Raw genomic sequence first — 27,991 nt, 5'->3', positions numbered from 1 at the left:
GCTGACACACCGCATCTCTGATCTAGGTAAAGGGCCTTTGACATAAGTTTTTTACCATGTGATCAACTGTGTCCAATTACAGCTGATCCTATGGTAACCAGGAAGTGCCTTTTATCGGCTTTTCCTCTATTCGTGCTGACAGGCATAAGTAGAGGTGAGCCTATCCCACTGCTCTCCTGACAGGTGGGGTCTGCGCTGATAATCCATGCTGATAATCCACGCATTGATTATCCACTTAAGGACCACCCGCCGCTGTTAGCTGACGGACCATACACTCCTGCTCCATCCATTAAAGTACTAACAATTGCCATTCTACAAGCAATTGTTCTTAAGGATGTGGTCTTCAGGATCTCATTGTATATAGTTGCAGGTGGTATATCCCTCCACCACTTGATATGAGAACCCCTTCTGGATGTGATACACCTTCCATGAAATATACATATATGAACTAAGCCCTTTAATATTAAGTTGGACACTATCCTGACACCTTTTAAACACAACTCCCCTAAAAACGATTAATAGGAGTCTCTTGGAGTATGGGTGAATTCAGGATGTCCTATGGATGGCGCTTCTTATTAGTTGAGTGTGTCTTTTCAGCTGCTGGTGAAACAACTACATATTTGGGAACTACAGCATTGGGAGTGGTGCAAACTGTTAAAGTCCTTGAGGAAGATCCGCACTTCAGAGTGCATTTGAAACACGTCGGACTATTCCTTTGCGAGCTCCCCCTCTTTTTAAGCTGGTCTTTTCCCCTTATATAGAATTTTTTTTATCATCAGTTATCTGTTTACATTCATATTTACATTGTATTACATTTGTTGATTTATTTATTGTTTCTCCAATAAATTTTGTACTTTTATAATATTACTGCCTTGCGTCTATTTAAAGTCCCAAACCTTGAGGAATCTTGTTCTTTTTCTATTATAATGGATGTTTACATTGCTTGCAATAGGAAGAAAGTGACCCAAAATTTTTTTTGAAAGGACAGTGTAAAAATAAAAAGTAAAATAAGAATTTTTTTTTTTTTAAAGCGCCCTTTCACGTCGAGCTTATGCGCAGAAGCAAGCTCATACGTAAGTCATGCCCGCATATGAAACTGGTGTTCAAACCACACAAGTGAAGTATCCCCGCGATCGTTACAGCGGGAGTAATAATTCTAGCACTAAACCTCTGTAAAGCCTCGTACACACGATACGATTGTTGGCAGGGGATTGTCTGTTGACAGACTGATGTGTTAAAATCTTACCGTTAGTACGCTCCTTTTGACAATTGTCCAACTTTTGGCCAGCAAATGTTGGATGACAGGCTAGTAAATTTTCAGCGGACAACGGTTTGATGTCAGATTTTCGTATGGTCAGTACACAAATCCGTCACACAAGTCGAAAGTACAAACACGCATGCGCTAAATTAATGCTCGCCAAACACGAAATTAGCAGAAGGGGCCCAAAGGGTGGCGCTCAAGAGCTGAAATTCCTCGTAGTACGTCACTACGTTCGTGTTTGTGGCATGACAATTGTGTACTGTTGGTATGCAAGACAAGATCCTGGCACACGCCCTTTTGACAGAAATCAGACGCTTGGTTGGCCAACAATCATACCATGTGTGTACGAGGCTTTATTCTGGTAACCTGTAGAATTTTTTAAACGTCGCCAATGGAGATTTTTAAGTGCCATAGTTTGTCGTCATTCCACGAGCGGGCGCAATTTTTAAGCATGACATATTGGGTATCAATTTGCTTGGCTTAACATTATCTTTCACAATATAGAAAAAATTTGGGCCAACTTTACTGTTGTCTTATTTTTTTTTTAATTAAAAAAATGTGTATTTTTTCCCCAAGAAATGCACTTGTAAGACTGCTGCGCCACTACGATCTTATTCTTTCGGGTGTTAGAATTTTTCGTTAGTAATTTTCTAGCAAAAAAAAAATTTTAACTTGTAAACAAAAAATCTCAAAAAGAGGCTCGGTCCTTAAGTGGTTATCAGTGCAGAACAATCAAGGATGCCCACTGTAGACCACTAGGGGTGCCAATCAGTGCCCATTATGGATGGCACTGTGTGCCCATCATTGATGCCTGCCAGTGCCTCTTGATCAGTGCCGCTTATGAGTGCCCATCAGTGCCGCATATACAGTTGTGCTCATAAGTTTACATACCCTGGCAGAATTTGATTTCTTGGCTATTTTTCAGAGAATATGAATGATGACACAAAAACATTTTTCACTCATGGTTAGTGTTTGGCTGAAGCTATTTATTATCAATCAATGGTGTTTACTCTTTTTAAATCATAATGACAACAAACTACCCAAATGACCTGATCAAAATCTTGCATACCCTGGTGTTTTTGGCCTGATAACATGCACACAAGTTGACACAAAGGTGTTTGAATGGCTATTAAAGGTAATCATCCTCACTTGTGATCTGTTTGTGTGTAATTAGTGTGTGTACAAAAGGCCAATGAGTTTCTGGACTCCTGACAGACCCTTGCATCTTCCATCCAGTGCTGCACTGACGTTTCTGGATTCTGAGTCATGGGGAAAGCAAAAGAATTGTCAAAGAATCTGCAGGAAAAGATAGTTGAACTGTATGAAACAGGAAAGGGCTATACAAAGATATCCAAGGAATTGAGAATGCCAGTCAGCAGTGTTCAAACTCTAATCAAGAAGTGGAAAATGAGGGGTTCTGTTGAAAACAAACCACGATCAGGTAGACCAACTACAATTTCAGCCACGGCCAGGTAAATTGTTTGGGATGCAAAGAAAAACCCGCAAATAACTTCAGGAGAAATACAGGACTCTCTGAAAACATGTGGTGTGGCTGTTTCAAGATGCATAATAAGGAGGCACTTGAGAGATGGGCTGCATGGTCGAGGCGCCAGAAGAAAGCCGTTACTACGCAAATGCCACAAAGTATCCCGCTTACAATATGCCAAACAGCACAGAGACAAGCCTCAAACCTTCTGGCACAAAGTCATTTTAAGTGATGAGGCTAAAATTGAGCTTTCTCATTTGTTCGTTGACAGAAACAGCGCTCCATTATTCAGAACAATATGGTTATAGCGCACCCTTCAGGTATACGACACTAGACAGAAAAGACTTGGCTACACCTATGGGCAGTCCTAGGTAATATACACTCTCCTCTCTGCTATAGGCCTTCAGTTTTTTTTCTGCTACAATTTTTTTGTTTGCTTTTTAGACTACTTTTTTTCCTCTTGGATTTTTTCCTGTGAGATCTACAATCAACTGCCGGACTGGGCGACACGCTGGACACTAAGATTCAGTGGTCTCCCCAGTCAGGCCAGTGAGCGCGTGCAGACCGCAGCTACGTGCTAGGTCGGCCACGACATAGCTCCACTGGACGGGGGCTGGCCCTATGAGTTAAGATCGCATACGACTGGGTTTTGGCCTGTGTCGCAGCGTTCCTCATGGCCGACAGCCCCCCCACTTGGGTGACAAGGAGGATCTGTCTGGGAGCATTTCCTGCGGGGTCTCAGGCAGTGCCCCTTTTCAGGGGTCCAGTGGTGCCCCCTGTGTGGGGTATCCGTAGGTGCCCCCTGTGCGGGGTCTCAGCCAGTGCCCCTGTTTGGGGTCCAATAGTGCCCCCTGTTCCTCATGGCCGAAAGCCCTCGGTGGCGAGGAGTATCTGTCTGGGAGCATTACCCACGCACTCGCTGGAGCGGTAAGTAAGGGGCCCCCCTCTTCTCCTTACCTGGAGCGGTGTGGGGTGCAAGTAGTCCCTGGGGTGGTCGGTCCCTCTGGGGTTCTTGGGGTACCTGTTTTTCTATATTTAATATTTAAGATATAGTTTTTTTTTTAATCTAAATTTATACATACAAGTGAATTGATTGGAGGTTTGTTTTGTTTAATAAATGTTTAAATGTAAAAAAATTTCTGTATTACTTAAGGCTGCTTGCACACTGGAGCGGGCATGCGTTGACGGTAAAACGCTGCTAGTTTTAGCAGCGCTTTACCGTAATTTAAGCGGCACTATTCAGCTGCTAGCGGGGCGCTTATAACCCAGCTGGCGGCCGAGGAAGGGGTTAAATGTGCCCGTGATGTGCCTCTGCCAAAATGCTTTGCAGGCGCTTCGGCAGCGGTGCGCATTCATTTCAATGGGCAGGAGTGGTGGAGCACCGGTATACACCACCCCAAAGATGCTGCTTGCAGGACTTTTTTTTTTTTTTTTTTTTTTTTTTAACATCCTGCCAGCGCATCGCCTCAGTGTGAAAGCACTCGGGCTTTCACACTGAGACTGCAGGGGAGCCGTTTTTCAGGCACTTTATAGGCGCTATTTTTAGCCCAAAAGCGCCTGAAAAACGTCCAGTGTGAAAGGGGTCTAACTGTTAGATTTTATGAGATGAAGGGGAAAAAAGGAAAAAAAAATCGGCCTAACATATTGGCCCAAAAAAATCGGCACCATATATCGGCCATCAGCCACCGCGACTTCTAAATATCGGCATCGGCCAGAGAAAAACCCATATCCGTCGACCTCTAGTTAGGTCCATATATATTTGGACACAGGCACAATTTTCATACTTTTGGCTCTGTATGCCACCAGAATAAAATTAAAAGGAAACAGTCCAAATGAATTTGAAGTGCAGACTTTCAGCTTTAATTCAAGAGGTTGAACATGTCAAGTACAAATTTTAGGAACTGCAACCATTTTTATACACTGTCTCCCAATTTTCAGGGGCTCAAATGTAATTGGAAAAAAGAATATAATCATAAATAAAATGTTAATTTTTAATATTTTGTTGATGATCCTTTTACTGGCAATGACTGCCTGAAGTCTGGAACCCATGGACATTACAAAAGACTGGGTTTCCTCCTTTCTGATGCTTTGCCAGGCTCTAACTGCAGCTGTCTTCAGCTGTTCTTTATTTGTGGGTCTTTCTGCCTTTATTTTTGCCTTCAGCAAGTGAAATGCATGCTCAATTGGGTTGAGATCAGTTGATTGACTTGGCCATTGCAGAATATTTCACTACTTTTCCTTCAAAAGCTCCTGGGTTGCTTTTGCATTGCGTTTTGCATCATTGTCCATCTGTACTGTGAAGTGCCGTGTAATTAACTTTTGCTGCATTTGGCTGAATCTGGGCTGACAGTATATCTCTAAACACTGCAGAATTCATCCGGCCTCTTCTGTCACATCATCAAAAAAAAACACAAACTCCCAGTGTCACCGGAAGCCTTGCATGCCCATGCCATCACACTGCAAGCTCCACCATGTTTTACAGATGACGTTGTGTGCTTGAGATCATGAGCTGTTCCAAGCCACACTTTTTTTTTTTTCTTCCAGTCATTTTGGTACAGATTAATCTTAGTTTCATCCGTCCAAAGAATGCTTTTTCAGAACTGGTCTGGCTTTTTACATTTTTTTTTTTTTTGGCAAAGTCTAATCTGGCTTTTCCATTCTTCAGGCTTATAAATGGTCTGTACCTTGTGGTGAACCCTCTGTATTTGCTCTTGTGAAGTCTTCTCTTAATTGTAGACTTTGACAATGATACGCTCACCTCCTGCAGAGTGTCTTCACTTGTCTGGATGTTGTGAATGGGTTTTTCTTTACCATAGAGAGGATCATGTGATCATCCACCACTGTTGTCTTCCGTGGACATCCAGGCCTTTTTATGTTGCTGAGCTCACCAGTGTGTTCTTCTTTCTTCAGAATGTACCAAACTGTTGATTTGGCTACTCCTAATGTTGCTGCTATCTCTCTGATGGATTTGTTTCATTTCTGAAGCCTTGCAATGGCCTGTTTTCACTTGCATGGACAGCTCTTTTTGAACGCATGATGTAGATTCACGGCAATAGATCCCAAATGCAAATACCACACTTAGAATCAACTCCAGACCTTTTACCTGCTTATTTAATGAAGAAATAATAGAGTAGCCAACACCTGGCCATAAAACCGCTTTTGATTTGATTGTCCCAATTACTTTTGGTCCCTTGAAAAAGGGATGGCTATTAAGAGCTGTAATTCCTAAACCCATCCTTTCATTTGGATGTACATACCCTCAAATTTAAACCTGTGTGTGCACTTTCAGCCCATATCCATTATATAACTATAGCTTGAATATGTTTTAGTAAATACCTGAAAAAAAATAAAATAAAATTGTGCCTGTGCCCAAATATATATGAACCTAACTGTAGTAACTTGGCCACTTGTACATTGGCCTGTTATCTACCATCAGCAACACCTAGCCATATGCGGGGTGGATTTTTTTTAAATCAAGTTGATTTTAAATCACTAGTAAAAAGGCTTGATTTAAATCGACTCGATTTTAACTCATATATATATTTTTTGAATTCTTTATTTAGATAAGGCATACGGTAGTACAGAGATCTCAACAATATTGTATATACTGTAGTTCACCTCCACAGGTCAGACCACGTGTACAGGCATTGTAATACAGCAGGCAATATACACAGCGGTCTTCGGGGTCGAGAAGATATCTGTATCCTGCATAATTTTTAACAGTTTACACCAATTTATTAAAGATGAAAGGGGAGGTGAATGTGACCTTTAGGGCCAAACAGCGAAGAAAAGCCAGAGAAAGAAGGAATAAAGAAGGGGGGATAGGGAGGAGGGGCGAAGGAGGGTCAAAAAAGGGAGAAAAAAGGTGGGGTGGATGACCTTCCTCCAGTCCCTCCCCCATCAATGTCCGGAGGGTCATCACTGGTGTCTCCACTCCCAACGGAGTTAGATCATCAGCTCTGCATGCTCCTCTCCGAATAAACAAACTCGTGCCAATAGAACCAGTTCTTGAGGAGCAGCTCTTTAAGGCCCCTATCCGTGGCCACCAGGTCCTCCATTTTGTTAATATCGGCTAATTTTTTCAACCAGAGGGCCACTGCCGGTGGCTGTGTCTGCTTCCAAAACAAGGGGATACAAATTTTCGCTGCTGTGATCAGGAGAGGTAGGATGGATCTCCTATAGATCTTGCTCAGAATTTCATGATGGTGTAAGAGGAAGAACGCGGGGTTCCAAGGCAGCTCCCGATCCGTAAACTTCTGGACAATGCGGTGTACCTCGGTCCAATAGGGGAGCAGGAAATGACAGGACCAGAAGACGTGGAGGAGAGAGCCTGGTTCCTCCCCGCATCTCCAGCATAAATCAGAACTCTGAGGGAACATCTGATGGATCCTCACTGGTGTATAATACCACCGAGTCAGCACCTTAAAACCTGTCTCCTGGTGGTTAGCACACAGGTTTTACATGAGAAGAGAAATAGTCTCTCCACATGCCGCTCAGGGAATTGAAGTCCCAAATCTTGCTCCCACTTGAAGATATAGGGGGGTCTGAACCCCTTGGGGGGCGATATGAGCATGGCGCACGGGGGACTGTTCCAAGCATAGTTGCTCAAAGGTAGTCAGGATCCTTCCAAAGGGTCCCAAGGGCGGGGGGCTTGGGGGGGGGGGACTGCGATCTTATGAAGTGAGCTAGCTGGAGTGGAGTTTTTGCCAAAAGGACAGACCCACCAAGGAAGGGTCATCCATGATGTTTCTCCTGGACATCCATTGTCCGTTGAGGATGAAGTGGCGCATCTGAGATCTTCTGATCTCTTTTAGGTCCTGGAAGCTGAGTCCTGGACTGAAGGCCAGATTCCCAACTACAGGGGTGAGCGGCGAGGGGGTGGGCACGAGTGAATAGTCGCAAAATGCTTTTTGGTAAATCATAATTTTTAAAGAGCAACTGTCATCTCTGTCCCACAGCGGCCCCTCTTCTGTTGACTCACTGACAGTCCCTTTCACTTTAATGGGACTGGTGATGCGGCAGTGACACAACAAATTGAGGGACGTGGCGGCAGCAGGTGAGTGGATGCCCGCTAACAGGTGCTTCCATGATGGATCTGAAATGACAGGTACTCTTTAAATTAGGGATGCACCGAAACATATCGGCCGAAAATGGCCCTTTCGGCAAAAAGCCGAAAGAATTTGTGCCGATACCGAAAGGGGCGGGGGCGGGGCTCCGCCCCTGCCCCTGGTGCCGCCTATCAGGGGGGCTTCCTATATTGTAGGAGAGAGGAGAGCCGCCACCTGTTTGATTACAGCGCCGGGAACATCACAGCTTTCATTTACAGCTATTGAAATGAAAGCTGTGATGTTTCCAGCGCTGTGATCAAACAAGCGGCGGCGGCTCTCCTCTCCCTTCACTGGCTGCACCACTGGGGACTCAGGCTGCACCACTGGGGACTCAGGCTGCACCACTGGGGACTCAGGCTGCACCACTGGGGACTCAGGCTGCACCACTGGGGACACTGGCTTGCTGCATCTGACAGGCACTGGTGAGGCTGCATTGGTCTCTTGTATCATGTCCGCAGTCTCTGACCATCTCCTGTACCATCTCTGCAGTCTCTGACCATCTCCTGTACCATCTCTGCAGTCTCTGACCATCTCCTGTACCATGTCCCCAGTCTCTGACCATCTCCTGTACCATGTCCTCAGTCTCTGACCATCTCCTGTACCATGTCTGCAGTCTGACCATTTCCTGTACCATGTCCCCAGTCTCTGACCATCTCCTGTACCATGTCCGCAGTCTGTGATCATCTCCTGTACCATGTCCGCAGTCTGTGATCATCTCCTGTACCATGTCCGCAGTCTGCGATCATCTCCTGTACCATGTCCGCAGTCTGCGATCATCTCCTGTACCATGTCCGCAGTCTGTGATCATCTCCTGTACCATCTCCGCAGTCTGTGATCATCTCCTGTACCATCTCCGCAGTCTGTGATCATCTCCTGTACCATCTCCGCAGTCTGTGATCATCTCCTGTACCATCTCTGCAGTCTCTGACCATCTCCTGTACCATGTCCCCAGTCTATGGCCATCTCCTGTATAAAAATATTTTTAAAAACAGTCACTTTCGGTATTGGTGCTGTTTCGGTATCGGTTTCGGGATCAAGGAAGATTTATTTTCGGTATTGGTTTCTGCCCCAAAAAACCCATTCGGTGCATCCCTACTTTAAATGTAAGGACTCATTCTTGCTGGTAGTTAGAATCTTTAATATTTGCAAACAAAATGAAGGTTTCCTATTTAGAATAATAGAATAATAAACTGTCAGGGTAGTAAAACAGATATCGGAACCGATTCAATCATACAGTTTGTTGTGTACATAGATTTGCAAAACAATGGGATAAAGGAATATTCCTGAACATTGTTTTTATCTCATAGTTACTGTGAACATTGTGTGAATGCATCAATGCGGTGCATGTTATCTCAGCTTGCAGAGCTTGGATTCATTCAACGAGTTTACCAAAAATGTAAATATTGCAGAATATACAGCCTCATGCTACATAACCAAGCTCCATTTCATGCATCTTTAGATACAGTGGGGACGGAAAGTATTCAGACCCCCTTAAATTTTTCACTTTGTTATATTGCAGCCATTTGCTAAAATCATTTATTTTCCTCAATGTACACACAGCACCCCATATTGACAGAAAAACACAGAAATGTTGACATTTTTGCAGATTTATTAAAGAAAAACTGAAATATCACATGGTCCTAAGTATTCAGACCCTTTGCTCAGTATTTAGTAGAAGCACCCTTTTGATCTAATACAGCCATGAGTCTTTTTGGGAAAGATGCAACAAGTTTTTCACACCTGGATTTGGGTATCCTCTGCCATTCCTCCTTGCAGATCCTCTCCAGTTCTGTTAGGTTGGATGGTAAACGTTGGTGGACAGCCATTTTTAGGTCTCTCCAGAGATGCTTAATTGGGTTTAAGTCAGGGCTCTGACTGGGCCATTCAAGAACAGTCACGGAGTTGTTGTGAAGCCACTCCTTCGTTATTTTAGCTATGTGCTTAGGGCCTTTGTCTTGTTGGAAGGTAAACCTTCGGCCCAGTCTGAGGTCCTGAGCACTCTGGAGAAGGTTTTCGTCCAGGATATCCCTGTACTTGGCCGCATTCATCTTTCCCTCGATTGCAACCAGTCGTCCTGTCCCTGCAGCTGAAAAACACCCCCACAGCATGATGATGCCACCACCATGCTTCACTGTTGGGACTGTATTGGACAGGTGATGAGCAGTGCCTAGTTTTCTGCACACATACCGCTTAGAATTAAGGCCAAAAAGTTCTATCTTGGTCTCATCAGACCAAAGAATCTTATTTCTCACCATCTTGGAGTGCTTCAGGTGTTTTTTAGCAAACTAAATGCGGGCTTTCATGTGTCTTGCACTGAGGAGAGGCTTCCATTGGGCCACTCTACCATAAAGCCCCGACTGGTGGAGGGCTCCAGTGATGGCTGACTTTCTACACCTTTCTCCCATCTCCCAACTGCATCTCTGGACCTCAGCCACAGTGATCTTTGGGTTCTTCTTTACCTCTCTCACCACGACTCTTCTCCCCCGATAGCTCAGTTTGGCCGGACGGCCATCTCTAGGAAGGGTTCTGGTCATCCCAGACGTCTTCCATTTAAGGTTTATGGAGGCCACTGTGCTCTTAGGAACCTTAAGTGCGGCAGAAAGTTTTTTGTAACCTTGGCCAGATCTGTGCCTTGCCACAATTCTGTCTCTTGGCTCTTCAGGCAGTTCCTTTGACCTCATGATTCTCATTTGCTCTGACATGCACTGTGAGCTGTAAGGTCTTATATAGACAGGTGTGTGGCTTTCCTAATCAAGTCCAATCAGTATAATCAAACACAGCTGGACTCAAATGAAGGTGTAGAACCATCTCAAGGATGATCAGAAGAAATGGACAGCACCTGAGTTAAATATATGAGTGTCACAGCAAAGGGTCTGAATACTTAGGACCATGTGATATTGCAGTTTTTCTTTTTTAATAAGTCTGCAAAAATGTCAACAATTCTGTGTTTTTCTGTCAATATGGGGTGCTGTGTGTACATTAATGAGGAAAAAAATGAACTTAAATGGTTTTAGCAAACGGTTGCAATATAACAAAGAGTGAAAAATTTAAGGGGGTCTGAATACTTTCCGTCCCCACTGTAGATTTTTACTCCAAAAGCATTTTATTATAATAAATTTGATAAAAATAAAAAAACCTTTTTTTTTTTTTTTTGTTTTCCTTTCAAAAAAATCATTTATTTATATCTACACTGGTCATATTTGAGCTTCCTGATTTTGAGAGATTGATACCTGGTCGTCTTTCAGTCTGTACTTGCGATATACTGTACATTTGTTAGAATCAAGGGAAGCCTATTTGCCAACTGCCAATTATCCAATGTATCTAGGAATCTAATTGTTCACAGGTGAGTGTTGGTTTAATCTATTTTCATAAGCATGCACCTGTTTGTCCTCTGTGACTACTTGAAAAAAATCTGTCATACGCCTGCCCACACAATTTTGTTGCAGTTGATAAAATAGTCACAAATAAATACCAATTAGAACTTCAGATAATTATTGAATTCACTTACTGTAAATGTCCAACTCCCTTACATTACAAACTTCTTCAGTATATAGGGCAAGGAGCAAAGTGTTAAGTGCATTTACTTAACCATCAGCATTCATTTTGGTGAGGTCAAATCAGTAGTAGATGGTCAGTGAATGAATGCTATTGATGCTTCACTGTGGTGCATGCACTTTGTTTGAATGAACATGCTTAAACCGCAGCTGCTGTACTCACTGCACTTTCCTATAGAGTTCTATTATGTCCTGTGGTTCTGGTGCGCCTTCTGAAAGCACACCAAAACTGCAGTACATAATAGAATACTATAGGAAAGCGCAGCAAACTCGCATGTACACTGCACTACACCTGTTGTGGGGTCAGACCACACCACCTCAGTGTGAAAGAGGTCAAAGACACAATGACCAATTTTAGCCTAGGTTCACATTGCAGCGACATGTCAAATCGCATGCCTTATCGGTGGCTATTGCCGGCAATGGCACCGTCCAGTGGGACGACGCATTGATTTCCAAAAGTAGTTTCTGTACTACTTTTGCCAACTTTGGGTGCGATTTTGTATAGACATCTGTGCAGGAAATCCGCACAGATGTCTCTGAAATCACCCTCGAAGTCTGCTGAACTCGCTCTATTTCAATCTCGCTGTCAGTGTGAACCTAGGCTTAAAAAATATATTTTTTAAACTGTTTACAAAATTACTGTTTCACTCAGTAAGGAAAATGGGCAGAACCTGCTAAACAGACGCCTAGCAAATCTATGGATTTTCCTTGTTTGGATAGGAGCAGTACTGTTTTTCCATTCCTTTCTCCACTCAGCACTTGTACTGCAGCAATGTCTTGGGGAATTGGTATTCATTGACTGGCTCTGTACCTCTGTGCTTGAGTAATCATCCTGTAACAAGATGTAATGGAGAATAGGATAGGAGAATACAGGGTACGTAGATGGTAATTTAGTGCCAGGATCTTTCATTCTGCTGAGCAAAGTAAAAATAAGATGTACAAGGGCCAAACCAGTGTCATATTTACGGGAACACGGAACAGATGGTTTTAATATGTCCTTACAGCCTAAAGAAGAAAGGGTACAAAGAACCAGTAATGGAATATTCCTGCAGTGAAGAACATGGACTTTGCAGAACCATGTTAACAATGACACATTTTTCATGTTTTGTATATTTACAAAAGGTGAAATTATATACGATAACACAGCGTCCATGCCCCCTGATGTTTACAATGTACACTCCCAGTCTTCTGAATTTTTAATGTGATCACGATGTTCCATTGATTTTAAAAAAAAAAAAAAAAAAAAATTTTTATTGGCAATTCATGAAAAATGTATACAATGCTTTTGTTGTATAGTGCACAGGGACGTGAACAACCTGTTAGTGCTTCTGTCTCCACAGCACATCAACAGTTCAAGGTAATTTGTTTAGTACGGCTTCTGAGAAGCAGAAAACCTTTTCTCTTAAAAAAAAACTAAATTTTTTTTTTTTTATTGAAGTACCGGTATTTATAGCTTTTAGGAATAGCTTTAGAGCAGGGGTAGGCAACCTTAAAAAGGTGGGGATCTACCTGAACAACGTGGGAGAAGTCAAAGATCACCGGGCACAGTGTGAACCAGTGTCTCCTCCTTACACCTGATTTAAACCTCTAATTGTTGTACTACCCTGTCGCAATCGCGTGCATTGCACGGCAGTCATGGGTTTAAATCGGGTGATGAGGAGGCAACATATCGCCTCCTCACCACCTGTTAAATGGACTTTGATCGCTTTGCAGAGGAGCAGCAGTGCCTGCTTCACTTGTGAACGAGCCCTGAGTTGCATTCGGCAGCAGCACCCTTAAGGCTCATTCACACGTAAAGTTGGGGGGTGGTAAAACCCTGGAGTTGAGTCGCGGTTTTGGTTGGAGTTTTGGTGCGCTTTCAGAAAGTGCACCAAATCCGCAACATAAAATAGAAGCCTATGGCTAAGCACAGCAAACTCGCAGGAAAGCTGAAGGTATACTTCACTGCACCTGTGGTGTGAGTAAACTGCAGCAGTGTGAAAGCAGCCCTCTACTATTATGCCCAGTGTATTGCTTCATACTGACCTGAAGATCTCTTCTTTTCTGCTGCTGGCACCACTCTGGATTCTGCTAGCCAGGATAAGAGGTAGCACGCAGTTGGTATCGCTCCGTATGGAGCTGTAGCCAGCACTACAGAGGAGGCGTCGGCTTATGGGGCTCTTGCTCCCTACTACAGCTCCAACTTTACAAGTAGTCCCTCTGCATTACTTTCTGATGCTCTGGAATGGCGGGTCAGCAAGCCCAGACCGTGAACTACCAGTCACCTGTTCGCGATCTACAGGTTGCTGACCCCCGTTTTTAGAGGCATTATTTCATTTTGTGAGCTTATTAGGGCACAGAGGTGAGGATACATTTAATCACTGCCTTTACCCTTGAAAAGTACTAAAAGGTTTTTCATACTTTCATGTGGTTGCTACAGGACCCCAGTGTACCTTTTCTGTGAAGCATTCGTGCGATTTCTGTGTTCACCCAGCAGGTGGCACTGTGGTAACTATTATTTAAAATAATAAAATCACCATTTGAATTTTATATTGCTCCTTTTTTTGCAGTGGAGAGTTAAACATTGTAAATTCAATAATTGTTTCAGGCTCCATGTAAATTAAGCACTGGAAATGGGGGGTGTGATCGACTGGAAATAGAGGGTGTGAAGGATTTTATTATTGTTACTATTATTTTTGTATTTTAAATACGATTCGTTTTATTGCTGTGCCAATGGCCTTCTATGTTTTCCAGAAGTAAACTGTAATTTAATTGAAAGGGCAAAGTTCATTTTCAGAAGTATTCTGCATTTTTTTGTTATTTGAATAAATTATTCACGTGCCAATAACCTTTTAAACTGAGTTGCTGATTATTTTTTATGAACATTTTTAATTTTGGCCATTTTATTTATTAAAATGTTTTTCATGTTTGTGAAATTTCTGTAAAATAAAAGACATTTTTGGTATATTCTAAGGGTGCTTTTTAAACACACAAGAGGGAGACATGATGATATACTTGCTTATAATACTTTTTAAAAGTTAAAGTAAAATGAAAACCACAGTGCTAAATCCTACATGCAAACTGTATGCTAGAAGGAATGCAACTATTGTCTGATATAGTTGAAGGGGTTATAGAATAGATCGCATAGACTGCATGTGAATGTGGTGTATGGGGGGGATGAAAGGGTTAAAACCAATCCCACAATCAATTGCAACACCTAAACGTGATCCTGCTGCTGCTCTGGATTCCTTTTTTAAAAAGTCGGCAGCCTCATGTCGAAACACGTCACTGTCTACATATGGCATTTTCAGCGCGCTTCTGAGCTGTGGCCACTGGCCGGGACTGTATGCTTATCCCTTCACTGGTCACAGTTATGAGAGGAACAAGATCAACAGGAGGTTTGTGCAAAAAGTCGTCTGTGTATACCAATGTCGGATAGGATTAACTAAGGAGCTTCACAATCAAAAACCTGATTCTTCCTATTGGATTATCTGGATTTTCTGTTGCCAGATTAAAAAATTTGAAGATCCAATTGATATTTTTTAGGAAAAGAAATAGTTTTGGATTTTAACCTTTCATTCACTATATCTGGCAATTATCCTTAAGACTGCATTCACACCTGATTCATCATATCTGGCAATTATCCTTAAGGCTGCATTCACACCTGAGCGTTTTCAACTCGTAAAACGCTCATCTCACCCAACAAGCAAAATCCCATTCATTTAAATGGCTCCTGTTCAGAGTATTCTGTCACCTGAAGTGCAAAAAAAGTACATGAGCTTCTTTTTGGGCAGATTACAGGCGGTCTTCTGCTTTTTTACATTGGTGACCTTTTGACCTGTACAAAATAGCGGGAAAAACACGCGACTTTCCGCCTGAAAACGATGCGCTCAGATGTGAATGCAGCCTTAACCTCTATCATCCCGGTTGCATGTAGGATTTAGTGTGGGGGTTTCTACTTTTGTCATTTTGTTGTGATTCCCAAAGGATGTTTTTAAACCAGCTGCTGAAAAGTATGTTTTATTCTTTTCTGTAAGGCCTGCAAGGTTTATATACAATACTTAGTTTTTTTTTTTTTTTTTTCTTATGTTACAAGTGTGAAACTAAAATTTAATGAATCCTAGACAGAATTTGGACATATATAGATATATGTGTAATACAGACACGTGTGAATTTTTTTTTTTTTTTTTTTCCCCTCGGTTTAAGAACTCTTATAAGTAGTGCAGGCTGAAATTTAAGTTTTCATCTAATTTATTATATCCACTGTTTAAATGGTATTTGCAGGAAGATAAACTTGCACCACCCATTCATAAAGCAGCTACATGGCAACAAGCATGACTTATTGTGTATTGTGAAAGAAAAGATTATAACCACCCAGAAGTGCGTTATTTCAGAACACACACAGATGGAGGAAACGTTTGGTGGGAAACTTGGCATTCAAGCAAAAAAGGTTAAGGTAAGAAGGGTGTGCCGTGCATTACTAATACATAGCCTGATGCACCAAGTTTTGGGATTTTTACAATGCATTATTGCCAGCATCACATGATAGAAGAAAAGTAACTAAATAAATTTGGTTGATCTGGTGTCCTAATGGGATAATGTCTAGATTTTTATTTTGTTTTATTTCCTTTAGGCCCCTGTCATGTGTTCGCACCCCATTGCAAAATACAGAGTACAATAGACACAGACGGACCCATGCTGCATGCATGTTATGCTGAAACTTTGTGCCAACACATAACAGTGTTTTTTAATATGTATGCGATACTGCAAAATTAAGATGCTTAAGGCTGGGTTCACAACAGTGCATATTGTATGCAGGTTTCCCAGCATCCAATTTGCATAGCAGGAGATTGTAACCGGCTCTCTATGGAGCCGGTTCACACATCTCTGCTGCGGCTCCAGTGCGAATTGCGCAGGAGCTCTGTGCGTCTTTTGGTCAGTTTCAGGTCCGAATTCAGCCTAAAATTCCATCTGAAATCAAACCTGAAATGGTGAATGGAGACGCACCAGACTCCTGCTGTGAGCCGCTACCTTCTCAAGTGTGAACCCAGCCTAAAGTGGTAGTAAACAGCCACTGAAACAAAAATTAACTGGGGCCCCCCTGCAGGGTTAAGTCATAATGTACTAGTATACACTGCATACTAGCACATTATGACAGACTTGGCTGTAAAGCGTATCCCTCCTGCTCAGCTTTGTCACAGATGCCCAGCACTGCCATCTTCACCTGTTCTTCCTCTTGGGTTCGCTAGCTCTGGCTGTGTAGATGGTAGGTATGACACGGGTATGCTGTCCCTTCAGAGCGCATGTGCCGGTGACATCACCGGCAGCATCGCTTGTGAATATCTCCTAAACTGTGCAAGTTTAGGAGATATTTACTGTATCCACAGGTAAACCTTATTATAGGCTTTCCTGTAGGTACGAGTTCAAAAGGGGCATTTATCTCCACATAAAAAAGAGGAACTTAAGTCCCCTTGCAGTTAGCCCTGTCCCCTCTTCAGTGCCATCCATGCAAAAAAATTGACGCGTGCACAGAGGCGCTGAAGGCTCCGCCTGGCCTTTGGGGCTCAGCGGAGAATCGTAACACATCTGTGCATGCGCAGGCATGCCAAGAGCTCGGGCCTGCCTTTTCTTGTGTCTTCACGCATTGCACTGAAAACCCTGTGCATGTACAGATTTCTGCCAGGTCCGGAGGTCCAGTGGTAAATCAGCGTGCATGTGTCGTAAAATTCTAAAGGGAGCACAATGTCATTCTCGTCTAGGAAAGAATGATGCAGGAGGTGCTGAACTGCTGCAAAAAAAGTTAGAAGCATCTACGTTTTTTTTTTTTTTTAATCCAATTGAGGGAGAGGAATTAAACCAGATGCAAATAAGTTGTTTTCCTGGATGAAGGTCTGCTTTAAATGTCCCAAAAAACATAATTTAATACAACATATACAGGTGATACTTGCTCGAAAAATTAGAATATCGTGCAAAAGTTCATTTATTTCACTAATGCAACTTAAAAGGTAAAACTAATATATGTGAGAGACTCATTACATGCAAAGCAAGATAGTTCAAGCCGTGATTTGTCATAATTGTGATGAGTATGGCTTACAGCTCATGAAAACCCCAAATCCACAATCTCAGAAAATTAGAATATTGTGAAAAGGTGCAATATTCTAGGCTCAAAGTGTCCCACTCTAATCTGCTAATTAAGCCAAAACACCCGCAAAGGGTTCCTGAGCTTTTAAATGGTCTCTCACTCTGGTTCAGTAGGAATCACAATCATGGGAAAGACTGCTGACTTGGCAGTTGTGCAGAAAACCATCATTGACACCTCCATAAGGAGGGAAAGCCTCAAAAGGTAATTGCAAAAGAAGTTGGATGTTCCCAAAGTGCTGTATCAAAGCACATTAATAGAAAGTTATGTGGAAGGGAAAAGTGTGGAAGAAAAGGTGCACAAGCAGCAGGGATGAGCGCAGCCTGGAGAGGATTGTCAGGAAAAGGCCATTCAAAAGTGTTAGGGACTTTCACAAAAAGTGGACTGAGGCTGGAATCAGTGCATCAAGAGCCACCACACACAGACGGATCCTGGACATGGGCTTCAAATGTCGTATTCCTCTTGTCAAGTCACTCCTGAACAACAAACAACGTCAGAAGCGTCTTACCTGGGCTAAAGAAAAACAGACCTAGTCTATTGCTTAGTGGTCCAAAGTCCTCTTTTCTGATGAGAGCAAATTTTGCATCTCATTTGGAAACCAAGGGCCCAGAGTATGGAGGAAGAATGGAAAGGCACACACTGCAAGATGCTTGAAGTCCAGTGTGAAGTTTCCACAGTCTGTGTTGATTTGGGGAGCCATGTCCTCTGCTGGTGTTGGGCCACTGTGCGTCATTAAGTCCAGGGTCAATGCAGCCGTCTACCAGGAGATTTTGGAGCACTTCATGCTTCCTTCCGCAGATGAGCTTTATGGGGATGCTAACTTCATTTTCCAGCAGGACTAGGCACCTGCCCACACTGCCAAAAGCACCTAAACCTGGTTCAATGACCGTGGGATTATTGTGCTTGATTGGCCAGCAAACTCGCCTGACCTGAACCCCATAGGGAATCTATGGGGCATTGCCAAGAGAAAGATGAGACATGAGACCCAACAATGCAGAAGAGCTGAAGGCCGCTATTGAAGCATCTTGGTCTTCCATAACACCTCAGCAGTGCCACAGGCTGATAGCTTCCATGCCACGCCGCATTGAGGCAGTAATTGCTGCAAAAGGTGCCCAAACCAAGCACTGAGTACATATGCATGCTTATTCTTTTCAGAGGTCCGATATCGTTCTACGTACAATCCTTGTTTTATTGATTGCATGTAATATTCTAATTTTCTGAGATTGTGGATTTGGGGTTTTCATGAGCTGTAAGCCATAATCATCACAATTATGACAAATCAAGGCTTGAACTATCTTGCTTTGCATGTAATAAGTCTATCTCATATATTAGTGTAACCTTTTAAGTTGCATTAGTGAAATGAATGAACTTTTGCACAATATTTTATTTTTTCGAGTATCACCTGTGTTGCTTATCAGCTCTTGGATGTGGTTGCTGCATTAATTTTTTTTTTTCCCCCTTTATTTTCACCTGGAAATCCTGCCTTTGTTTATTTCCATTGCATGGTGGATCAAGGAGACTGGTAGTTTACACAGTAATAAGGATTTTTTTGTGTTCAGCTCATAGGAGGTAACGCTGCCTTTATAGCAAGATCAACAGGTATTTTCTGTACTTGCTGAAAATGTTCTTAAAAGAAAAGTAAACTAATCCAGCCAACACAGCTAAGGGCAGGTAATATATTGCATTTTTGTTTTTGGGTTAAGATGAGCTTTAACTCTGACTCCATGTGTTAATAGCTCATTTGCGCTTCAGCGGTAGTCAAGTCATTCAAAACAAATACTTGCCTTCCAAGATACCAGCCCTGTCCTGATGCTGCTAGGCTCTCACACATTTGGTGTCCCAGGAAGAATTTTAGGTTTTTAATACTACAGGCGGTCCCCGGGTTACAAACAAGATAGGGTCTGTAGGTTTGTGCTTAAGTTGAATCTGGAAGTCGGAACAGGTACATTTTTTTAAGTATAGCTCCAGCCAAAAAAAAACATTTTTAAACTTTTTGGATAGCATAGGGAAGGGTTAACACCCCTGTAACATTTGTTTTGCTGTCTGTGCCCCTGTTCAGAAGATTTTACCTCACTTTCTGTCCCAATGACCATTGGATTTTGAAAATTGTGGGTTGTTGTGGAAACAAGCCTTGGTGGTAAAGGATCAGTGGAGACCCCTTTTTTCCATAATGACTCTTACAGGATTGAATTTCCCTTCGTTAGTAAATCGATTGTAACTAAGGGACCGCCTTTATTGGGGTGTTTTGGATAAGGCCCCTTTCACCCTGGGGCGGCATCGGCGGTAAAGTGCTGCTATTGTTTGTAAAAGTGGCATTTTAACCGCTTGCCGACCAGCTCACGCTGATATACGTCGGCAGAAGGGCACGTACAGGCATATTAACGTACCTGTACGTTGCCCTTTAAGAAGGTTGTTGTTACTTAGTTGCTAGTTGTTACTTAGTGAGGTGCTCTGAGAGAGGTTTCTGTGAGCAATAGACTGTAAAGTATTGTAATAACGTCAAAATATATTACTAAATATAAACTCGCGCTGATGGAAACAACTAAATGGTGATAAAATGCAGCTGCTGTAGACAAGGTGCTAATCACTTGAAAAAATGTGGATAAAGAAATACAGCGTTCGCAACTTACAATATAAGTGTAATCAACAAAAAAGTCCAGATAAAAATCCAAATAAATGTAACTGCAGTGTAAGTCCACAATGAAGTAGGTGCAAAAAAAGCTTCACAAACTTGCAGGAGTACAGTGACACCCCCTTTTGCATCCCCACTCACCAGAACAGGGAGACCCCCAGCTTTGCAGTCCAGGGGTCACTTCAAGCCAGTAAATGGTATCCCACACACGTGGATTGGTGTCAAAACAACAGATGGTAGATCGGTGTAAATTTCCACTCAGAGGCTCTCAACAGCATATGCAGGCACCCAGAAATGAAGAGGGTGGACTAATAGTGAAGTACTGTTATAAAAGTTGATTTATTGCGCATAGGGATTGGTACTTACAAAAAGACAATTAAAAACGGGCATGGATATAGAGCTGTGAATACAGGAAACAGCCGTTCATAGCATGCGTTCCATGGACCGGAAGTGACGTCAGTCGAAACAGGAAATTATGTCAATGCATTTTGCCCTCCCACAGGGCGTCATCAAATACCTCAAGGTCTGGCGATGATACAGTGCCAGGATCCAAGATAACATAATGGGAGGGATTTCAATCTGGGCCAGAGTGGAAAATAAGAAGAACCACTCTAAATGGTCAAACACCTTTTCTGCATCAAAAGGCATAATGGAATGTCCTGCAGTTAAGTATTTTTGAGAAGGGTCAAACATGGTATTATCACGCACTTCTTGGTTAGTAACAAACCCAACTTGTGTTCTACGGATGAATTAGTTGTTCTCTACAGAATAAATGGAGTACATGTGGATGTTCATATATGTCTGCATAGATCTTCAGGCCTACATTAACAAGGGAAATGGGCCTATAGCTGGAACATTGGGTTTGAAAATAGGGGATTTATGGCCTTCTTGTGCTCGGTCAGTAAATTGGCAATCTAAATAAATTACATTAAATGTAGTTTCCAGAATTGGAAATAGGGCTGTAAAGAAGTTATGTAAAAAAACAAAAAAAGGCTAGTATAGCCATAAGCCCAAACTTTTGCCTGCAGATAGAGCTGTAATGTAAATTTCCACCACAAAAAAAGGGGCTCAGAATAAACCTAAAAAGCTTGAGCTATTTTATCCAACTGATGTACTAGTTGGTTTGTAGAAATTCTAAATATGGGTGCATAAATATGCATCTAGCACTAAGGGAACAGGCCAAGGCTGATCTGCACATATCTCCATTTTCATAGAATAGTTGATGATGGGCCTCTGTCTTGCCTTGATCAAATATTAACAGTTTAGTATGCTTCTGTAGTCATTTCTGAGGGACAGGCTTAACTAATGTTGCTTTAAGAGCATGTTCTAAAACTTATATCTCTCAGAGAAGTTTAGTTGCAGCTGCTGATTTCCCCTTTTTTAAAATATGTGATCCATGAGTTGTTAATATGCCCCAAAGCATTTCCCATTTAAACGCCCCATTTCTATCAGCTGTGTTATTATCCATCTGCTAATCGCTGCCCTTTGTAATGTATTGCTAGCAATGAACATCTGGCTTAGGTTGTGGGTAAAAATCAGACAGTGTCAAATAGTTTGATTCTTTCATTGCCCTAGATCAGGAGAGCATAGCATCAGTGTTTCTCAACTTTTTTTTTCAATCATGACACCCTTAAAATTCTGCACAATCTCGAGGCACCTCATTTTAAAAATGAAACAAGTAGTTTAAGATAATGCAGCAGCATCAACACACGTAGGGCACCCACTATTAGCGGTGATTTATTCTTCCAAAGTAAATACTCCTTTTCACACTGTTACTGACTAGTATTCCAGCATTTCCCTTCTCCCTCAGTTTCTTTCCTCCTTCAGCTAATGTAACCCCGATGTTGATGGAGAGGGGCAGGGCAGAGGCAACAAGATTGTTGTATAGGTGCCTGACGTCCTCCTTATCAACCGATGACATCACTGGTTGTTAGGACACCGGCAGCTAGAAGGATGTGGCTTTCTGTAACCAAAAGGTTTAGGTCACCCGCTGGCTTTTATACAGTTTTTGGGCAATTTGTAGGCATTTTGCTAAGGCACCCCTGAATAAACCTGAAGGAAGCTGGTTAAAAAAGGCTGGTGGAGATGAATTCTTGGGGAAGATCTACCTTGTTTCACTGTGTTGGCACAGCTGGTTGGAGGTTACAATGTGCATGTCCAAAATATCTACCTTCATGGAGTGGGAGCTTTCCTTGGCCTATTCCTGTGTGAGTTGTGCTTTCAGATGTTGTAGTAATAGGGGTGACTACAGGCCCATTATTCATTAGGTTGCTGGGTAGTTCAGGAAGGAAGAAATGCATTACTGATTTTTCATTACTGGGAGGCAACCTAAAAGTATAAATTTCTTATGCAACGGCATCTTACGACATAATTCAGTTATAATTAGAAAATTAATTTTGCTGAAATGAAAAAAAGATAAATGAAAAGGCATGTAGGCCTGTTTTAAGGATAGATGTCGATGTGCTATTTTTGGCTGTTCCTGGGAAATGCTAAGGACTGGGAGTGTGTAGACGGCAAGATGATGAAATTATTGTTATGCCAGACTCCGGTGATTGGAACAGATGTTCTGTCGCTTTCCAAGTCCAGGCACCTCATACCGTCACATCCTTGTAATAAGAGAGGGATGATTGCATGATCATGAGAGCAGAGTCATTCCTGGCATGAATAGTTTTAATCACTGTTTGAAAACCGTTAGAAGCATTGTACAGGTTTGAGCTAATACAGTGGTTATAAAATGTCAGGTTTCTGGGATGTAAAAAAATGAGACCAAGATAAATAATTTCAGAACTTTTTCCACATTTAATGTGACCTGTAAACTGTACAACTCATTTGAAAAACAAACTAAAACCTTTTCGGGGGGGGGGGGGGGACTAAAAATGTGGTTGCATACGTGTGCAACACCCTCTTATACCTGGAGATGTAGCTGTTAAGAGATAAGCAATCACATTCAAACTCATTTTAAATAGGAGTCAGTGCACACCTGCCATTATTTGAAGTGCCTCAGATTAACCCTAAATAAAGTTCAGCTGTTCTAGTAGGTCTTTCCTGACATTCTCTTAGCCGCATCCTGCAGCAAAAGCCATGGTCTGCAGAGAGCTTCCAAAGCATCAGAGGGATCTCATTGTTAAAAGCCATCAGTCAGGAGAAGGGTACAAAAGAATTTCCAAGGAATTAGATATAACATGGAACACAGTGAAGATGGTCATCATCAAATGGAGAAAATATGGCACAACAGTGACATTACCAAGAACTGGATGTCCCTCAAAAATTGAGACGAAAACTGGTCAGGGAGGCTGCCAAGAGGCTTACAGCAACATTAAAGGAGCTGCAGGAATATCTGGCTGTGTGGTAAGTGTGACAATAATCTCCCATATTCTTCATATGTCTGGGCTATGGGGTAGAGTGGCAAGACGAAAGCCTTTTCTTACGAAGAAAAAATCCAAGCTCAACTATATTTTGCAAAAACACATCTGAAGTCTCCCAAAAACATGTGGGAAAATGTGTTGTGGTCTGACGAAAGCCAAGGTTGAACTTTTTGGCCATAATTCCAAAAGATGTTTGGTGCAAAAACACTGCAAATCACCAAAAGAAAACATACCTACAGTGAAGCATGGTGGTGGCAGCATCATGCTTTGGGGATGTTTTTCTTCAGCTGGAACAGGGGCCTTAGTCAAGGTAGAGGGAATTATGAACAGTTCCAAATACCAGTTAATATTGGCACAAAACCAGGCTTCTGCTAGAAAGCTGAACATGAAGAGGAACTTCATATTTCAGCTTAGGACGGCTAAGTTAGAACATGAAAGGCACATAGCGGAGGAGAGCAAAAAAAAAAATCCCAAGAAATTCTTTAAGCGTGTAAACCGTAAAAAGGGGAGGACAGACCATATTGGCCCCATAAAGAATGAGGAAGGACATCTGGTCACAAAGGATGGGGAGATGGCAGAGGTATTAAATTTATTCTTCTCCTCAGTCTTCACGAGGGAATCAGGGGGCTTCAGTAACCAAAACTGCAGTGTTTATCCTCATGACACATCACAGGAAGCACCTCCATGGTTAACAGAGGACAGAATTAAAATTAGACTTGGGAAACTTAACATTAATAAATCACTGGGACTAGATGGCTTGCACCCGAGGGTACTTGGGGAACTCAGTCAAGTAATTGCCAGACCATTGTTCCTAATTTTTACTGACAGTCTGACTGGAATGGTACCAACTGATTGGAGAAAAGCCAGTGTAGCACCAATATTTAAAAAGGGCCCAAAATACATTCCTGGGAATTACAGACCAGTTAGCCTAACGTCAATAGTATGTAAACCCTTGGAAGGGATGATAAGGGACTATATACAAGATTTTAGTAATGAGAACAGTATCATTAGCAGTAATCAGCATGGATTCATAAAGAATCATTCTTGCCAAACCAATCTATTAACCTTCTATGAGGAGGTGAGTTGCCATTTAGATAAAGGAAGGCCCATAGACATGGTATATCTGAATTTTGAAAAAGCATTTGACACAGTTCCCCATAAACGTTTACTGTACAAAATAAGATATGTTGGCATGGACCATAGGGTAAGTACATGGATTGAAAACTGGCTACAAGGGCAAGTTCAGAGGGTGGTGATAAATGGGAAGTACTCGGAATGGTCAGGGGTGGGTAGTGGGGTCCCCCAGGCTTCTGTGCTGGGACAAATCCTATTTAATTTGTTCATAAACGACCTGGAGGATGGGGTAAACAGTTCAATCTCTGTATTTGCGGACGATACTAAGCTAAGCAGGTCAATAACTTCTCCGCAGGATGTGGAAACCTTGCAAAAAGATCTGAACAAATTAATGGGGTGGGCAACTACATGGCAAATGAGGTTCAGTGTAGAAAAATGTAAAATAATGCATTTGGGTGGCAAAAATATGAATGCAATCTATATACTGGGGGAATCTAGGATGGAAAAGGACCTGGGGGTCCTAGTAGATAGGCTCAGCAATGGCATGCAATTCCAAGCTGCTGCTAGCAAAGCAAACAGAATATTGAATAAATTAAAATATGATGTGCTAGAATGTGCTAACCATGCCCTAATCCCGGCACATAGAGATACAGCACATATACAACAGAGTGTAAAGATATCTAAGCCCAATATGTGCTATATCTCACAAGGTAAACAAACATAATGTGCATAAATAAACTGTGCAATGGGCATATGAAATAATAATGGTAATATCAATAAATATGCTCCAAAATAAATGAGTGCAAAACGGGTGCTAAAAGGTGCAATAGACATATAAAGTAATAGTGATAAAGGTAATTATTGTTACTTCATAAATAATTCATATATGCAAACAAATGCTGAAAAGTGACATGTGCCAGCAAAAAAGTGCAGTGTCACACAATACATATACTTAATCGTCCATCATGAACTAGACATATATTGAACACAAAAGTCCTTAATAAAAGTGATGACAACTGTGCTTCAGTGATGATGTATTCAAACGTGCTGCAATTCCATGTGCCACAGATCATGCAATGGTGAAACAAAAGGTGACCCCCCCCCCCCCCCCCCAAGGTAAAGCGCTCACCTTAGGGGATGTGACAGGAAACGCTTTTGAGCCACCCAGGGCTCAGTATGGATCACAGGAAAGTAGGCTCCAGCATAAGCTCAAACCATAAGCAAAATAAGAAAGGAACCATATGGTGTGATAACGTTTAAAATATTTTATTACAAGGTCAGATAAAAACCTCTCCCCCAAAAGGGGGTACTCACATTTTGAGGGTGCGTCAGTGCACCACTCTGAAGAGGCATATAACCTTAATAATCTCCAGATTGATATTTTCACCTTAGCGCAGCGTATCTTTTGTATACATTAACCTTAAACTACGTAGAGGGTTCTTTATTGTAAGAGCGGCAAGGATGTGGAATTCCCTTCCACAGGCGGTGGTCTCAGCGGGGAGCATCAGTAGTTTCAAGAAACTATTAGATAAGCACCTGAACGACCGCAACATACAGGGATAGACAATGTAATACTGACATATAATCACACACATGGATTGGACTTGATGGACTTGTGTCTTTTTTTTCAACCTCACCTACTATGTAACTATGTAGCATGACAATAACCCAAAGCATACATCCAAATCAACAAAGAAATGTCTTCACCAGTAGATTAACCTTTTGGAATGGCCCAGCTAGAGCCCAGACCTGAATCGGATTTGAAAATCTGTGGGGTGATCTGAAGAGGCCTGTACACAGGAGATGCCCTCGCAATCTGACAGTTTTGGAGTTTTTTTGCAGAGTGGGCACATATTGGCAAGTCAGGATGTGCCATGCTGATAGACTCATACCCAAAAAGACTGAGTCCTGTAATAAAATCAAAAGGTGCTTCAACAAGGTATTTAAGTGTGTGCACACTTTATGCAACCGTATTTTATTTTTTTACTTCCCTCCACCCAAAAGATTTCAGATTGTTGTTCAACTGAGTTGTACAGTTTATAGGTCACATTAAAGGTGCAAAAAGTTCTGAAATTATTTTTGTAATTTTTTTTTTTTTTTACATCACAGAAACCTGACATTTTAACAGGGGTGTGTAGACTTTTTGTATCCATTGTACATTATAAGGACCGTTGCTTGATAAAACCATCACCGCTTGGCCAGATTTAGGTGTCATGGCATAAAAATTGTCCACCTGTTTTTAGAGAACAGAGGTTGCTCACAGTGAACTTAATACATTGGCTCTTTACTCAGCAACAGGAGGCTATCAGAAGTAGTGGACTTATAGGAAATCGTACTTTTGTTTTCATAACATCATAAATAAACATGTATTTTTTGAAATGTTTTAGCACATATTACATTTAGAAATATAAGTGCAGATTTCATTGTTAGAATGCTGAATGTGAGGACATTGCCTTTGCCAGCAGGCAGTGATCTTTTGAAGGGGGCACTTGATAACATTGGTGTGCACTCTGTGTTCTCTTTTTACATGACCTATTCATTTCAGATAGATCTTTTGCTATATTTCTACTTAGGAATGCTGTGCCAATTAGGAGGGAGAGTCCCGAACAGTCGAGACATTCGTGGACATCGCTGAATAGAGATGGGGCTCAGGTAAGTATTGGGGGGCTGCTGCACACAGAAGGCTTTTTATCTTAATGCATAGAATGCATTAAGATAAACCTTCTGACTTTACAACCACTTTATAACAAAGAGGGGGTTGCGGGACATTAGATGGGACACATGTATACATATGTCTCCATCCCTAAATCTATAACCAAAAGAAGGGGAGTTTGGGACTTTGAGTGAGGCATGTGCAGCATAGAAATAGTCATTGTAAAAATTATTATAAAGCGTTTATTCGCTAAGGTAAAAAATACATAGTGTTACAGTATAATACACAAGTTTCTATACGCATACATAGTACATAGGAAATTGAATGATCACATGATGGTACATAGCATGGTAAATATGGGGCAGCTATCATCGATGGTGTAAACCGCTTCATCAACAGGATACTATGGGAGAAACTGAATAGATGAGGCATAATGAACTGTCTAAGGAGAGTATAGTGCATCCAATCCCTACGCGTTTGGAATCGCTCCACTTCCTCGGGGGCAGATGCATCAAATATTTGTAAAAAAGACATAAGTACCAATATGGTCTTGTGTTATATACCAAACAGTGGGAGAAGACGAAAACTAAAGGGAGGAGAATAATCCATAAAAAAAAAATTCATACCACGCCCTTATCCAAGCATGCAGCCTGGCAGGCCAGTAAAGAGGGAAGACAAGTGAGCACCATAACAGGCCACATATCCTCAACATGGGGGGGGATGCTTTGGGGCAGCACTTT

The 27,991-nt window shown here is 41.9% G+C and overlaps 1 protein-coding gene across 5 annotated transcripts in view; it reads left to right on the top strand.

Moving 5' to 3' along the window:
• GSDME (gasdermin E) overlaps window positions 1-27,991 on the top strand; it is a 502,502-nt gene that overhangs the window by 134,784 nt on the left and 339,727 nt on the right. For all 5 annotated transcript variants that reach the window (XM_073630124.1, XM_073630120.1, XM_073630121.1 and 2 more), the window contains one exon: window positions 15,673-15,844. In XM_073630124.1, the coding sequence (XP_073486225.1) occupies window positions 15,673-15,844 (172 nt within the window). The remainder of the gene's footprint in view (window positions 1-15,672; window positions 15,845-27,991) is intronic.

The sequence above is a fragment of the Aquarana catesbeiana genome, linkage group LG05, assembly GCF_042186555.1.
Source record: "Aquarana catesbeiana isolate 2022-GZ linkage group LG05, ASM4218655v1, whole genome shotgun sequence".
Classification (NCBI taxonomy): Eukaryota; Metazoa; Chordata; class Amphibia; order Anura; family Ranidae; genus Aquarana; species Aquarana catesbeiana.
Note: the sequence above shows the minus strand (reverse complement) of the source record. Positions and strands in the feature narration are given on the sequence as shown.